The sequence below is a fragment of the Musa acuminata genome, chromosome BXJ1-11, assembly GCF_036884655.1.
Source record: "Musa acuminata AAA Group cultivar baxijiao chromosome BXJ1-11, Cavendish_Baxijiao_AAA, whole genome shotgun sequence".
NCBI lineage: Eukaryota > Viridiplantae > Streptophyta > Magnoliopsida > Zingiberales > Musaceae > Musa > Musa acuminata.
The window spans coordinates 26,461,104-26,475,780 of NC_088337.1; the positions used below are offsets into that span (position 1 = coordinate 26,461,104).

General features: G+C 39.0%; 2 protein-coding genes across 4 annotated transcripts; both read right to left on the reverse strand.

Moving 5' to 3' along the window:
* Nucleotides 1-298: 298 nt before the first annotated feature.
* On the reverse strand, nt 299-7,411 carry LOC103971648 (transcription factor bHLH121). Of its 3 annotated transcripts, none has more exons than XM_065090307.1 (6): nt 7,113-7,411; nt 4,567-4,679; nt 2,222-2,349; nt 1,627-2,139; nt 1,232-1,406; nt 299-779 (listed from the first exon to the last, which is right to left on the reverse strand). In XM_065090307.1, the coding sequence occupies exons 1-5, from the start codon at nt 7,130-7,132 to the stop codon at nt 1,248-1,250; spliced, it is 933 nt and encodes a 310-aa protein (XP_064946379.1). In that variant the 5' UTR covers nt 7,133-7,411; the 3' UTR covers nt 299-779; nt 1,232-1,247. The 3 variants fall into 3 exon arrangements, with proteins under 3 accessions (XP_064946379.1, XP_009383993.2, XP_009383990.2); XM_009385718.3 differs by having other exon boundaries at nt 299-839; XM_009385715.3 differs by having other exon boundaries at nt 299-1,406.
* Nucleotides 7,412-10,257: 2,846 nt separating this feature from the next.
* Nucleotides 10,258-14,269, reverse strand: LOC135597399 (translocase of chloroplast 101, chloroplastic-like). Its single transcript, XM_065090308.1, has 2 exons — nt 14,127-14,269; nt 10,258-13,979 (listed from the first exon to the last, which is right to left on the reverse strand). The coding sequence occupies exon 2, from the start codon at nt 13,970-13,972 to the stop codon at nt 10,439-10,441; it is 3,534 nt and encodes a 1,177-aa protein (XP_064946380.1). The 5' UTR covers nt 13,973-13,979; nt 14,127-14,269; the 3' UTR covers nt 10,258-10,438.
* Between the last annotated feature and the right edge of the window lie 408 nt (nt 14,270-14,677).

The window sequence follows — 14,677 nt, forward strand, 5'->3', positions numbered from 1 at the left end:
AGCTATGGCTCAACGCTCCATCCAGGATTTAAGGGCTCCGACTTTTCAGGGAAAACAGTGATTAATTCATCCCTCACAGTAATAACGAGTGATACTGATGTCGGCATGTCGTACAATTAGGTTGTTCTTTCATGGTTCGCAAAACCAACCATTAATCCTTTTGTTTAGCACCTAAGATATAGAGCTAAGAGCAAACAATAATTAGTGTGATGTAACCAAGACAAATCTGATGGTTTGTTGCATCCTACAAAGTCCTTTAAATGTTCTACCTACATTAAATGATAAAGATTATTTAAGATAAAAAAACCCATCTTTACTGCTTGTCATTGACTAAATAATGATACATCTTTCACAGCAACTCAGATAAGCTCCAATATTTACAAACTATCTTAGGGTTTCTTCGGGCCTGTGTTCGGCAGCTTTCCCCTCCATCTGCAAGCAATGAGACACAAGGGAGAACCATGCTAACAAGAGATGGAATGGGTTGGAATCCCCAACAAAACCCTTACACTGATCTTGGGCAACGTATTAGGGCTGCAGAACTTGCAGCTTCCCCGAGCCCATGAGTTCTTCCTGTGCCGTCCACATTTCCATATTTCCGGGAATCATTCAATCAAGGATTGCGCACCCAAGTGACTCCCAGAAAGTTTATGACACAGGAATCTCCTGGCTTCATAGATGTGTGGCTAGAAAAAGTTACTATGCTTGTTATATAGATTTTTCTCTCTCTTCACGAACCTTGAACCATCCTGTCGTGTTCTTCCAGTTCTTTCACGAAACTTTGGGACATCCATGTAGTTTAAAACCATTGTTGCTCATTAAGTTAGCTACTTGAAACACTGTGTGTATATAGATATCAGCTCGGGCCTCCTCCCGTGCACCAGTCTCCAACAAACTAATTCTTTGATGTGTGAGCATATGACTGCAAGCGACTCAATCAGGAAATCGTCAGATAACTTCAAGTGATTTTACAAGTTATTTGTAGTTTCAGTCTGAACCACACACGCAACTAAGCAAGTCATGCATGTGCGCCATGATTAGAAGCCTTCTCAGAAGGTGAAACTGCAAATAGCTCTGTAAATAACTTGCAGTTTCTTCGGTGATTTCCTGATTGACATTGCTAGAAGTCATATGCTTATCTCAAAGAACTAGTTTGAGGGATCCTGACTGCAGTGACAGGATTAAACATGCAAGTCTCCTATTGTTTAATTTTGAAAAAGATAAGAAGCACCTTTTGGACTTGGACATCACTGCTTCTCGGGGCCTGAGCCATCTCTAACATCATTGGAATTGTCATCTGGCACGCTGCAAGATGAAGAACATCTGCTTGAACTGCTACAGGTAGAAGCACCACTTCCCTTGTGTTGCGGCAGCTGTTTCCCTTTTCTCATTTCAGAGGACAGGTCCTGCAAAACAAATCACTAGTTAGTTCCTTTTTCCTTCCAATCGCCAGTATATCATTTCCTACCAATTCTAAATGACAGATTTTTAATGAAGCAGTGTTTGGAACTAATCCAAGTTGCAACGAATAACAACTAATCATTTCCTTATCAATGACGTGTACAATAAAACAAAACATAACTTATTTAGCTTGAATGAAATAATTTACTGCATATTAACATCAACCTCGTCATGTGCCGATGTTGACTGAGAATGAACTGCAGATCCAGGAGTCTTGAGTTCCAACTCTGTTGCAACATCACTAAAATCATCACTTCTTTGTCCAGAGTTCCGCTGATGCTGATCAGATGGCTTGCTTTTAGAATCTTGATGGCTTGAGGTTTGTGATCTGCTATCTTTTATATGCATATTTTGATTAATATGCTGGTTTGATGATTGTTCAACTTGAGGATTGCTGGGGGAATTTGGCATATAGGTAGAACATGGATTTGAAATGGTCCCAGGAATCGGGCCATGAAAGAAGGGATAAGAGTGTACTGGGTGGATAGGTATTGCAGCTGAGGGAATTGGAACAGGCATTGGGAATGGATATGGAGGACGACCTATAACAAGTGAAGGGTCCATTGTGGCCCAAGGATAAAAAACTCTAAGCCTTTGCTGATATTGGACATTCAGATCATCAATTTCAGACTTCAACTTTGCTTTCTCATCTCTAAGCTCATTCTTCTCTTGCGTCAACTATAAAAAACAACAAAAATGTTAAAGAATCAACGATTGCCTATCAGAACCATTTATACTCATTCCATATAATATGACTTACCTCACGAGATTCTTCTGAAAGTGAATTATATTCCGATTTCAATCGATTGACTTGAGCAGTCAAGTCCTTTAGCATCTGTACTGTATCACCTAGAATAGTTGCTTTGTCATTCTTGGGTCGATCTGGATCTGGATATTGTAACATATCTGTTAGGTAAAATGTACAAACAAGTTTGTTGCAACATTATAGTAGATGCTACTACACATGTAGGAGCAAGTGAGTATCTTGCTTGGATATCTCATAAAAGAGTACAACAGTTGTCGTCAGACAAATCTTCACAAGCATGATTTGGTTTAGGATGTTAAGGGGCATATCAAATAATATTTTCAAGAGTTTGTTTTAATAAAAGAATATCTTGCTTGGATATCTGAGAAAAGAGTACAACAGTTGTCGTCAGACAATTCTTGAAAAGCATGAATTGGTTTAGGATGTTGACGAGGGACTTATCAAAATAATATTTTCAAGCAATAGTTATAATAAAAGAATAATTATATTAGCATGCTTCTAGCGACATCTAGGACCAAAGAATACAAAGTAACTTTTCAATGTGTCAAAAATTAGCCGCCATTAGTGTTGTCATATCACACTAATAAGGAAAGAAAGGGAGAAAAAAAAATATCCACACAGTTCACAGGCATTAAATGACCCAATATTTCATAATTAAACATCAACTTTTAGAGTCCCAAAATGAGAAGGATAAAAAATATGGTAATTATTGAGTTGGTTAGAGTCCCAAAAGTTTATGTTGCTAAGATGGATGTGTGGAGCTAGTAGGAAAGATGAGAGAGAATCGTTTAAGATGGTTTGGGCATGTGCTTAGGAGACCTACAGATATGATAGCTAGAAGAGACGGAATAATTAGTGGAACGAGAAGAAGTATAGAAAGACCTAAAAAGACCTTAATAGAAACTATAAATAAAGATTTTAAGTACTCTAAAGTTAACTAAACATATGACTTTTTACAAATCTCAATGACAGCAAAAGATCCATATAGCTGACCACAAATAGTTGGAACTTACACCTTTATGGTTGTTGTTGTATTGAGTTGGTTAGATTAATGAAACTAGTCAGACAAAAATTCTAGTATCCTGTGCCTAAGGTATAAGATATTCTAGTTGGTTGGATTATATAACTCATGTTGAAATAAGAGGTCAAATGAAGTCCATCAGGCACTCATTGGTTTTTAGTATATGTCCCGCAGCATCAGAGTTTTCAGCAGTGTAAATTGAGAAAAACAGATCAACACTTTCATGCAGATAATAACATGAGAGAATTGAGGAGTTTCATTAGGAGGACTTACTTCAATAAAGTCATGAATTGTTAATGCCAAATCTAATAACCAAATTAAGAGACACACTACTACAGATAAAGTTAATTCACTTAAATATTAGAATTCTACATTTGGCAACTAATTTGGTTGTCATATCCTTGATCTGTGAACCTCATTCAGACAGAAAGGAGCAGGCTGAACACTCGGTCTTCATCCAGTCGACAAAAGGTCTTGACCTCTAATCCAAATTCTGATATGCTTGTTGCTGCAACAGTCATATACTGTAGAATCTATTATAGCTATAATAACAACAGTCATATACTATTTGTTGCAACAATCATATCCAAATTCAAATTTGATAAGAACAGTGACCTTTTTACTGTCTATTTTGGCATATTTTTCAGTGATCCAATAATCAATTCAAAGTTTTAGTTGGTGCCCTAAATTCCAGTACCATTCAATGTCCTCATGTCTGTTCTCATCTCTAAAATGCACCAACATACTTTTGCTTATTTCAGATTTAGTCCTCTCAAAGTTCAATCAAGTCCATATATTATATGATGTGAAGTGGAAAGGAGCGATAATCCAAAATTGCATTAAAATGATATTGCATTAGTCATAAAACTAATGCAATGTGACAAATAACTAAGAATATCTAAGTTTATAAGATTAGAGTAGCAAGGTGAGGAGGAATAGGAAATGTGAAAAGGAAATAATCTACAAGCTGAAGAGTCATTTGGTAACATGGAAAGTGGACAGAAAACAGAAACAAGAATTGTTAATTACTAGAAAATCCAATTTTATCCAATTGATTTTTTGTTTAATTTTATACCAGCAGAAGCACATAGAAAACATCCTGAAGCCTCTACAACACTGATCCATTATTAACAAACAGTGATCATGGTGAAGAACATTGCTTTTGAGTTTCTGAACATTTCAAAATAAATTTATTTCCCAGATCTATTGAAAATTTTAAATTGGAGATTTAGGCACTCATCATTCACTTAATTCCATGTTTCCCTTGATTTATATGTATGGACATCCATTGCATGTCAGGAAAGACATTTTATTTTACCTAATGCATTTCCCAACTCCAAGAACTGCTCATTTAGTCTATCTCTCCTTAGTTTTTCACGATCTGCTTTCTGAACCTTTCGTGCAGCAACAGAATCCTTGTCCACCCTGTGACTGTTAGAAAGGAAGACAAAAATATTCCTTGTTAGGAGTATAAAGGGTGAAAGTAATGGAAATGTATGATCTGTTATACACTACAACATCTAACAGACATATCATAGAATCTCATAAAAAATGATTAGTAACAGTCTCCGCAAGCTTAATTAATCATAGGGCATATATTCCCAGGTGAAGCATGTTATTTGATCTTATTAATAAATAACCACCAAAAATCTCCAGGTATGCACTATATACATTAACTCAATTAAGAGTAGTATTTGAGTTTGCTGGATCTTAAAGAATGTAAGGTGAGCAATATATACATTAATATGTGAAAATTGATTTTCCACTAAATGCAGATGGATAACAAGCCTGCAACATAATCTAATTTCTGACTTGTACATGTTAAATCTACAAAGCCTACCACCAAAAACATTTTTCGTGTATCAGAATATCTGATTAACCTAGAAAAAACAAAGTTTAATTAAAACTGCCAGATATCACTTTTGAATTTTTCATAAAGTAACCACACAAAATTCCATGAAGTTGGTACATATCCCATGTTATAGAAGTCACTTGAATATCTTGTGCTTATCAAACTTTCAGAAGAAAAAAAACACAAAAGAGAGCAACACGTTACAACCTTTTGTGCAAAATTCAGTGCAAGAGTCAGACCCATTGAAGGTCAAATTCCAGCATAGTATTAGTTTCAAATTTCTCAAATTATAAATATGATTTTAATTTGAAGCAATATCTTTCACCTGTAGATTAAACTAATGAAAGAAATGTTGTGCACACAGTAAGCACAGTAGACTAAAAAAATGGAGCAGACAAGACAAGTGAAGTTCACAGGCTTCTGTAAGGTAAACTTTAGGTGCATTGCCCTTTTGCTTCATGGTGCAAGAACCATCTTCACTAACAACTATTAGATCTATGTAATGCAACAGATTGTTAAGTCTAATTTGCAAAGGAAAGAGAATGTAAAATTTTCGGAAGAAGGCAAAGATCATGAACTGTAAGGAGGATTTTTTCCTTATTAAAAATAAAATAAGACCACATGCTCAAGGATTCACACAATCAGATAATTTGTTATGACATGTTTTTATCCTGTCTTTTCTTCTTCTTTTCTTGCTTTTTTTTCAATCCTCTGCTGTTATTGATTATTGTTCCTACTGCTCGTCTTCCCATTTCAACTCATTCCTTGGTGTTGTTACACTTTGTGATCTGTACAATGCTCCGTGATCACAGACAAGTTTTAGTATTTTGAGTTTAGAATTACTATTGAATGGTAACCTGTAAACTCTCACTGTACTTGTGTCTCAATCCACCAAGGGGAGTGTGCCTTCTTTTGCACCTCACAACTAAGCCCCCAATGGCCATAGCACCTTACGCACAGTAATTCTATACTTATGGAAGTTATCATCCTAATCGACATTATTCATGCATAGGTGAACTACATATTGGGATAAGCTCTTTAAAATTATCTGATTATGTATGCTAATATTATTTCTCTAAAGTAGCCTAAAGATCCCTCAGAAAAGTCGCAATCAAATGAAATTATCCTAAAGCAACCCCTGATCTTTGATCCCAGTCCTAAAAGTCTTCGGTCTAGAGCAGACAGTTGTCAAGCAGAACCAAAGCCCAGAAAGCAAATTTACAAGTTGCCTCAACACATTTAGGCTGAATATATTAGACTTCTATTCAAGGAAATTACCAAGAATCAATTAGTTCAACAGTTCTTCTACTTGAACATATGGTTAGATTCAAGTAAGTCGTAGGATCAACACTCACACAACAAAAAAAGTCCAACCAATAAGTCAGTTGAAGTGGTTAATAATTTCCATTCAAAAACTCGAGATCTAAATGGATGACCAAACCTGCCTATTTTCGATTAACTGAGATCATTACCTGTTCTCTCTTCATTAGTATCCTCTATGAATTAGTTCAGGAAAGATGCATGGCCCAATTGGAGTATTATGAGCTTTCTATTTTCGAACTTAGAAGAATTAATCGACATAGAACAATGATCTTAGTTGTAGATTACTATGGTTCTAAAATTAGAAAAAGGGAGGTTCGTGTGTGTGTGCGGGTTGTGGGTGGGGGGGGGCGGAGGGCGGGGGAGTGGGGCGGGGTTGGTATCAAACACTTTTCCTTTTTATCTATCATTTATTTGTTTCCCCTCTCAGCTCATATTCCCATCATCTTTCTCTACTCCCTTAACAGATATTCCCCATCTTCCACTTGTTTATCACCGTCATCAGTTAGCAGAAGCTTGGTATACATCAGATCTAAATTCATCTCGGTGCATTCCTTCAATTAACGAAGGGCAGCAGCAACTTTCCGCCGCAAGGTCCAAGTTCGATCACTCGACCGCACCGTTAACGGAATCACGCTGCGGCCCTGATCGAAGAATCGGAAAGAGAGGGGAATAAGGAGATTGATCCGTACCCGAAGCCGCTGGAATCCATCAATCAAGGCGGCGTGGTGGAGAAAAGAGGAGGAGCGGCCAAGGGCTCGGAGCTTCTCACCGACACCCAAGGCCAAGACGGAGGGGAAGGGGGGCTTCCCGGTGCCTCAGTCGCTCGCGGGAGGGATGGAGGAGGAAAGAAGAGGGAGCTCTTTCACTACCTTGTGGAAGAATTGGTCGACCGCGACGGGCAGAGAGCTCTGCGGAGGGGGGAGGGGGAGATCGGAATCGTTGGGAACAGCGTCCGTCTCCCTCTCTCTCTATCCTAATTACATTTCGGGCTCCACGGAACAAAGCAAGTGGATATATTTGTTTCAGGCAAAAGGACGCAAGTGGGTGCGCGGTGACGATAGCAACTTCCAATACGCACCGTGATGCACCGGTTCGATTCGGATTCCGTTTCGACCAGTTTAGACCGGCCGGTCCGGTTCAATTGATCGATCAATTTGGTTCGGATTACAAAAGACAATACGATTCCAAAAAATCAGATTGGATCGGTGCATGCATAAATAATTTTTTTATTTGTCCAATTATGATTATAACATATAATATCGATATTACATATATTTCATATGGATTGGTTATATAATTTTGAGTGACAAAACAGGGAAAAACTTTGTGTCATAATAATAAAATCCAAATCGGACCAATTTTGTGTCACATATTATCAAAGGTATTTTAAACTTTAAGAGGATATTTAATAATATTCATTGCTCCATCATTCTATTATACTATTCCTATCATCCTCTTTCACCATATTATAAAATATTATTCTTCATATATTTTAACATAATATATCATTTTTGGAAGAAAAAAAATGAGATTCACGATTTGAACAAATAATCCAATAAAAGAATTAATATATTATGGTCCTAATAACTATGTTTTAATTTGCAATAAAAAGTTGTAATTAGTTCCTTAAATCTCCTGATTTTGGAAAGAAATTAGTTGGGAATTAAATCTGAAAGAAAATTCCAGATATATGTCACCATTTACTTGACAGAACAAGTTCACTTATAGCTTTCCTCGATGCTTTGAATCCCAAAGACCAGAGATCTCTGAACAGTCTATAAACTTCTCAGCTGCTCATCTAAATTAGATTCCAGCATAGATGTAACTACTGATTAGATGTTTCATGCAAACCACAACATTCATGAACTGATACCAAAATCACATTGATTCTAGTTCAACAATAACAATAATATATATATATATATATATGAACAGTCTATTAACTTCTCTGCTGTGTCATCTAAATTAGATTCCAGCACAGATGTAACTATTGATTAGATGTTTCATGCTAACCAAAACATTCATAAACTGATACAAAAATCACATTGTTACCAAGAGTAGGATATTATTTCTAGTTCAATTAGAAGCATTCATATATCCTTTTATTTATATTTCCATGGAAAGTAATACTAATTCAATTCACCAATTAAAACAAGATAATTCAATTCAGATCAAGTTAACCAACAAGTGGAATTGCAACTTGGATAGCAGTGAAATAAAGGAGCCCAAAAAAATCTAAACTATATGCAGACCAAAACAGAATTAGACTGATCCAACAAAATAATGACAACCAGTCTTGTAAATTGCAGTCTCATCCTTGTAGCTATTCAAATGGATCCAGGCATGAAAACATCACTATGGTGCAGCATTCCATGAAAGAGACTTAACAGTAAAAACCACACAGAATTGAAACAAATAATCACCTGGCAAATAGTTTTCTACAGCAGTGCTAATTTCTATGGGAAGGTTAATCAACATCAGAAACACTTATTGTGAGAGAGCAATTAGTTTATAATAAAAAGGAACTAAGGCATTTTAACTATAATCAACAAAAAACAAACACAAGGCAACAAGTACAGAAGCTGGCATGCTTAGTTGATAACAGTGCCATGTATCCCAGAACATTTGCAAGATATCCCCCTGATTTGAACTATCACCTCTCAACCATTTTCAAGCTGCAGTATGGACTATCAACTTCAGAAATACAGAACTACTTGATATATATCGACAATACATATAGATAAATAATAGGTTAAGACTTGAAACCCATTCATAGTGCCTTAAATTGGAAAAACCCTCTCCAGATAACCTACCAAAGTTACTGTTACTTGGCTTCCGAAAAAAAATAGGGCTAATTTAACTCACAAGGATCTCAAAAGAAAGCAAGGCCAATAATGATGACATCAAACAAACTACTTTGACAGTGCATATCAGGAACATTATCGATCCAAACTGTACTTACTAATCTCTAGAGAAAGAATATGACATTAGAATGGCGAGACATGGGGAACACAGTATACATTGAACATAAGAAACTATACTTTTGATGACAATTTGAAATAATTCTGGATTTCAATGTAACCCTGTCCCATCAGAAAGAGAGTGGATAACTACTCACCCATTCTCGGGCAAACTGGAAATCAGTCATTATCAACTGAACTAGCATCAAGCTATTCCTTCAAGTGGAACCATTAAAATATAAGAACCACAAAATGCCACTGTATAGGTCCAGGAGAAAAATATGACAAGGGATATGGGATCCATGTGACAGGTTGGATCAAGATCGAGCCAACAGGGCACAGCTTTAGAAGCAAGAGGTTGGAAAACGTGGAGGAGACCTCACATTTTCACAACATAAAGGAGCAATTTGGTATGACCCCACTCTTATCAGTCTCGTTGGTTTACAAGAATAGTATCACACATTCCAAAACCGATTTAATTGAACTCCAAGTGGTCAATAGACAACTAGCTGAACAAATATCCATTTACAGTTCATAATGATTCACATATCTAAGAAAAACCGATTAAATTTAGAAGATCCTACATTTTTTATGTGCAATTTCAAGCATCATGGTAGTTAATTTTTGAAATTCAAAAAGTGTACAAACCACCTCAAACGAAGGGAAAGTCTAGGACACAGGACTACATAAATCTGGATCAGCACAGGGATAAAAAAGAATGTATCAGCTGCAGATGGTAGAAATTGAGTAATAAAAAACAAGCCAAGACTGAAACATAGGAAATTATTGCTCAAAATTGTATACTCATCATGATCATTTGACAAAAATCAGTTCATAAAGCCATAATCAAACCTCGAGCAACTCTTTCTCTATCTAATACAGCGAAACTACTAGGATATCTAGTAGGATATTCATTCTATTTCAGGCATAAAGCAAAATCCAAGGAAAAAAGAGAAATACCACTCGAAAACCAAGTTCACTTGCAGTACAAGTAAAGACGAAAGTCACTTTCAAGTCTTGAGCAACTCATCGTGTTACCCATCCTAGACAACAGCTTACATAGACTGAGAAGAACTAAATAATATCTTCTGGACATTCCTTATTATGGGAAAAAGGGCAAGCAAAACTATTTGAAAATGTTCTGAGCTATTCAAACGAATACCAATTTGACCAGTTCCTTTGTTGCTCAAGTTTGCATGACCAATTAGATTAGTTCCTCTGTCCAAGGGGAGTTGAGATTGAACATTGCAACCAAGTGTGAGGTCTCCATGCCAATCCATAATAGACAGTTGAAGAGTGGACAGAGCCTGTCTTATAGGATAATCTTTGTCCCTTAAAGTTGCCTCGAGACGGCCCCCATAAGCTACATCGCCTCTACCTGTCATAGCACCTCCACTCATGAGTACTCTAAGTCTTTGGCTAATCATCAACTTATCTTCAAACTTCAGGCCAGCTGACAATGAATCCCCAAGGACGGTTACTGAAACTCCTGCAGCTGTATTGTTCCGCCTGAAATTTTTAAACCTTGTGTCACCACGTAATGTGTACGCAACATCCTTCCCAACAGTCTGCATATCCAGACATAAAGAAGTGGATTTTGATTCACTATGCTTGATTGAACTTGCCACCTCCATTTGGAGAGAGCACTCCTTCTTATCCTTTGTCAGCTGGCCAGAAACTGATAGTGGCATTTTATCTTTGATAACAAATACTCTTTCCACATTCAAACCTTCGTAACCAATATCATGATCCCAGCCCTGGGAATCTAGCACAGGCCTGACAAGCCATTGGCTGGAAGAATCCAGAAATCTATAACGGTGAGTAGGATTATCCGAATCAAAAGAATTGGGAAGCACAAAATCTGGCATAGGTACTGGCACAGATGCAGGGCCACTGGCTTCTTCTTCAACATCCCCATTGGTGTGCTCATTTGGTATATCCGTAGCCATATCTGCCATTTTCTTCATGAGTTTCCGGCGCCTCTTCTCCTCTTTCAACTGTTTCTTATAGAAGAGCCTTTCTCTATAATCTAGTTCCTCAAAATATGCCTTCTTCTGTGCTTTGCTCAGCTTTGCCACTTGGGACTTAGTGAGAGGCTTAAAAGGTGGCAACTCATCATAATCTGAGCCCTCATCGGAATCAGATATCTCACCCAAATCCTCATCCAAGTTGTCATCATCACCAAGTTGTTCTTCTGGCAATTTAGGCGGGGGTCTTGACTGTAGAAGAGAAGACAAAAGAAAGGGTAATGGAGGAACTCTCGGACGAGAACCAAATGTCCTACCGGGAGGACCATCCTGCAACTTCAGGAGCATGTTAGCCTCTGCCAAAATTTTGGAAGCAAATGACAGTAACAGCAACTGTGGTTTCCAAACCTGGCCATTTGGTAGTACTCTCTGGCCAGCCCTATTCATCCTACAAGCAGAGTGATTCTCGACCAAGGAAACTGGGTTCATGAGCCGTACATCCCCGGCAGCTTGTCGGATTGCTTGCTGAACCACATGAGACCTCTGAGTCACAAACATCTCATAAGTCAACGGACTACCATTTGGGCCATCTGGAGGAGCAGAAGCAGCATGTGTTAGAACAACAATTGCATTAAACCAAATGGATGCTCCAAATATGTCAGTGATGGTCCGCAGAAGTGGAGCATCCCCATAATCCCTACTCTGCATGTCCAACCGATCAAAGTAAAGAACAATATCTGGAGGAGTCTTATTGATAAACCTCTTGACAGAATGAAGTGTTTTCTCGTTTCGATTCTGATCCAAAGAGGAAGAGAAGAGACCAGGAGTGTCAATAACCCTAACCTTGATCCCCTGAACCATGCCCACTACTTCCTGGACCTTCTTTGTCCCCACCTGGAAGGCATCCGTTGGCAACTTAACTTCATCAAATATTGAATTGATGGTAGCACTCTTGCCAACCCCTGTTTTTCCAATGACCATTATTGTACAAGAGAAGTCCAGAGTCTCCAGGCCAGCAGCCTCAAGTTGTTCTGCCACAATACTAGCCCGATCAAAGCTGAATACACCTGGCCGGTTTGTGTTTCTCTTAAGCTGTTCAGCCAGACCTAGCCTGTATAGAACCTGGGCAACTACTACATTATGAGGTGTTTGCCCAAGCCTATGAGCCAAACGAAGAAACTTAACCCGAATCATCTGAAGCTTCTCGCGTGTCTCATCATTCTCCTCTCCATCATCATTTGGTGGCTCTTCAGATGGCTGAGAGACCCTCCGTGGAGCAGAGCCATTAGTCCTAGGTTGCTGAAGAGAACGGACAGAAGGCTCCAGTAAAGGAGCAGAGGAGCCAAGGCCAGCAGGACGAGATGACAAGCCAGGGCCTCCCGAGTTCTCATGATTCAAAGTTGAAGGCAATGCGGATGGGCTAGAACTTTTCTTGTTGTCACTACTTGTAGAACTCAAATGGCCTAGATTTTCAACAGATTCCTTTTGAAGTTTCTTGGTAGTTTCATGCATGACAGCCTTATCGTCTTTTACATAAGAATCATTAGCTGCACTAGTAACATGAGAGCAGGATGATCCATCTTGTTTTTCCATGGTAGCATGTCCATTAGTTGCAAAGCTACCACCTTCTTTTTGCACAGCAGCATGTCCATTAGTTGCAAAACCATAGTTATCTTCTGCACTGTTATCTTTCAGCTGGGGAACTTTTGACGGCTCTTCAGAAACAGCTAATGACTGAGCTGATATATCCTTCATCTGTTGTGTCGAAACCTGATGTGATTCCGCATCATTATCTGCCCCACACTCATCAGAAGTCACTTCAAGGGACTGTCCATTTTCAGAACCTTCATCAAGAAGATCAGCCAGCCCATCTAATCTCACCCTCTCAGGCTCCTCAATCTCAGATTTCTTACCAACCAATTCCGTGTTGCCATCACCGACAGTAATTTCCCTGTCATTCACAATCTCAGAAGATCCATTTGTAACTTCATCCATCCCTTTGCCATCCTTACTATCTGGAACCACAGAATTTAATTTGCCAAGCATGAACTCTTTTTCATCTTCCCCTTTTCCAAGTTCACCATCTGACTCATCACAAGCTGGCATCCCTTCCTCAGATTCAACAGCCACCTGTTCTTCAGAACTCTGATCAGTATGCTGGCTACCAGTCGACGCATCAAGCTTGTGAAAAGAAACTGAATCTTCCTGACCATTACCTTCAACACCAGGAGCCCCATCGAGCTTTACAAGACCGATCATTTCTTGCTCGTCGGGTCTCTGATCGTGTCCTGCAGCATCTGTTGAATCAATGTATCCCTCAGAACCAACCATTTCCACTTCGAGATTCTTTTCACCCACCCGTAGATCTGCCGGCTCAACCACCCCTTCAGGCTCAATCACCATACCAACGTGCGAATCATGAACCGAGTGCTGCGGGGGCTCCATCGCCTCCTCAAAGACCTCATTTTCTCCCAAATCCTTCGATCCATCCTCCGATTTCGGAGGACCGCCATCAGCGCCGCCCGCTAATTCCTGCTGCGAATCCCCATTTTCCGCCGCCATCTCCAGCCCCATCTGCCCCGGCCGGCACTCATCTTTCGCAGCACCCGCCCCGTTTTCCATCAGAAACCTAAGGCATCCGAGCCAGAAACGAAATCAGGATCAAGAAAGACCAAAATCTCCGACTCGAAACGAGCCGCCGGCAGCAAGTTCTAGGGTTCCACCGAAACAAAAAAACCCAAACTTCGCAAAAGAAAGAAGAAAGAGAGGAGCAAACCTCAGGATCGACACTGCGCTTCGTCAAGGAAGCCGATATCTTTCAGGCGCGCTGTCTCTCCCTTTCTCTCTTCGGGGAGAGGATCCCTTGACTGGGGGCTCGCGCAATCTCTCTCGAAAGAAGACGACGATTGCGTGTGTGCGTGCGTGTATATAAAGATCAAGAGAAGGTCGACGGATGGGATACAAAGAGGTTTGAATCGGACGGTCTATACAACTGCAGAAGCAAAAGGCCGGGGGAGAGAGAGAGACGGTGTCGCTTTCGACGGAGGGGATCGGTTCGGGACCGTCGGATGATGCGCACGTCATCTGCTTCGATAGGGAAACTTCTGGTACCGAAGCGGGTAGAAACCATTTGGAAATCGAAGCTCATCGATATGTTTAAATTAATGTGATTTTAAATAGAAAAATAAATACTCGACTCACATTTAGTTTCAAGTTCAATAAATTAAATAATTAATTCGACTCATATAGTAAATGTGAGATTGCTTAGTTGTGAAGATGATATTTGGATATGATCTTTGTATTTACTCTTTTACGGATTATAAGAAT

Excerpts from the sequence above, each read along its gene's own strand:
- LOC103971648 (XM_065090307.1), bottom strand. The coding sequence starts at position 7,132 with ATGGATTCCAGCGGCTTCGG. Across the intron at positions 4,680-7,112 it reads ATGGATTCCAGCGGCTTCGG|TCACAGGGTGGACAAGGATT; the intron begins GTACGGATCAAT and ends CCTTTCTAACAG. Across the intron at positions 1,407-1,626 it reads CAACATCGGCACATGACGAG|GACCTGTCCTCTGAAATGAG; the intron begins GTTGATGTTAAT and ends TTTGTTTTGCAG.
- LOC135597399 (XM_065090308.1), bottom strand. The coding sequence starts at position 13,972 with ATGGAAAACGGGGCGGGTGCTGCGAAAGATGAGTGCCGGCCGGGGCAG.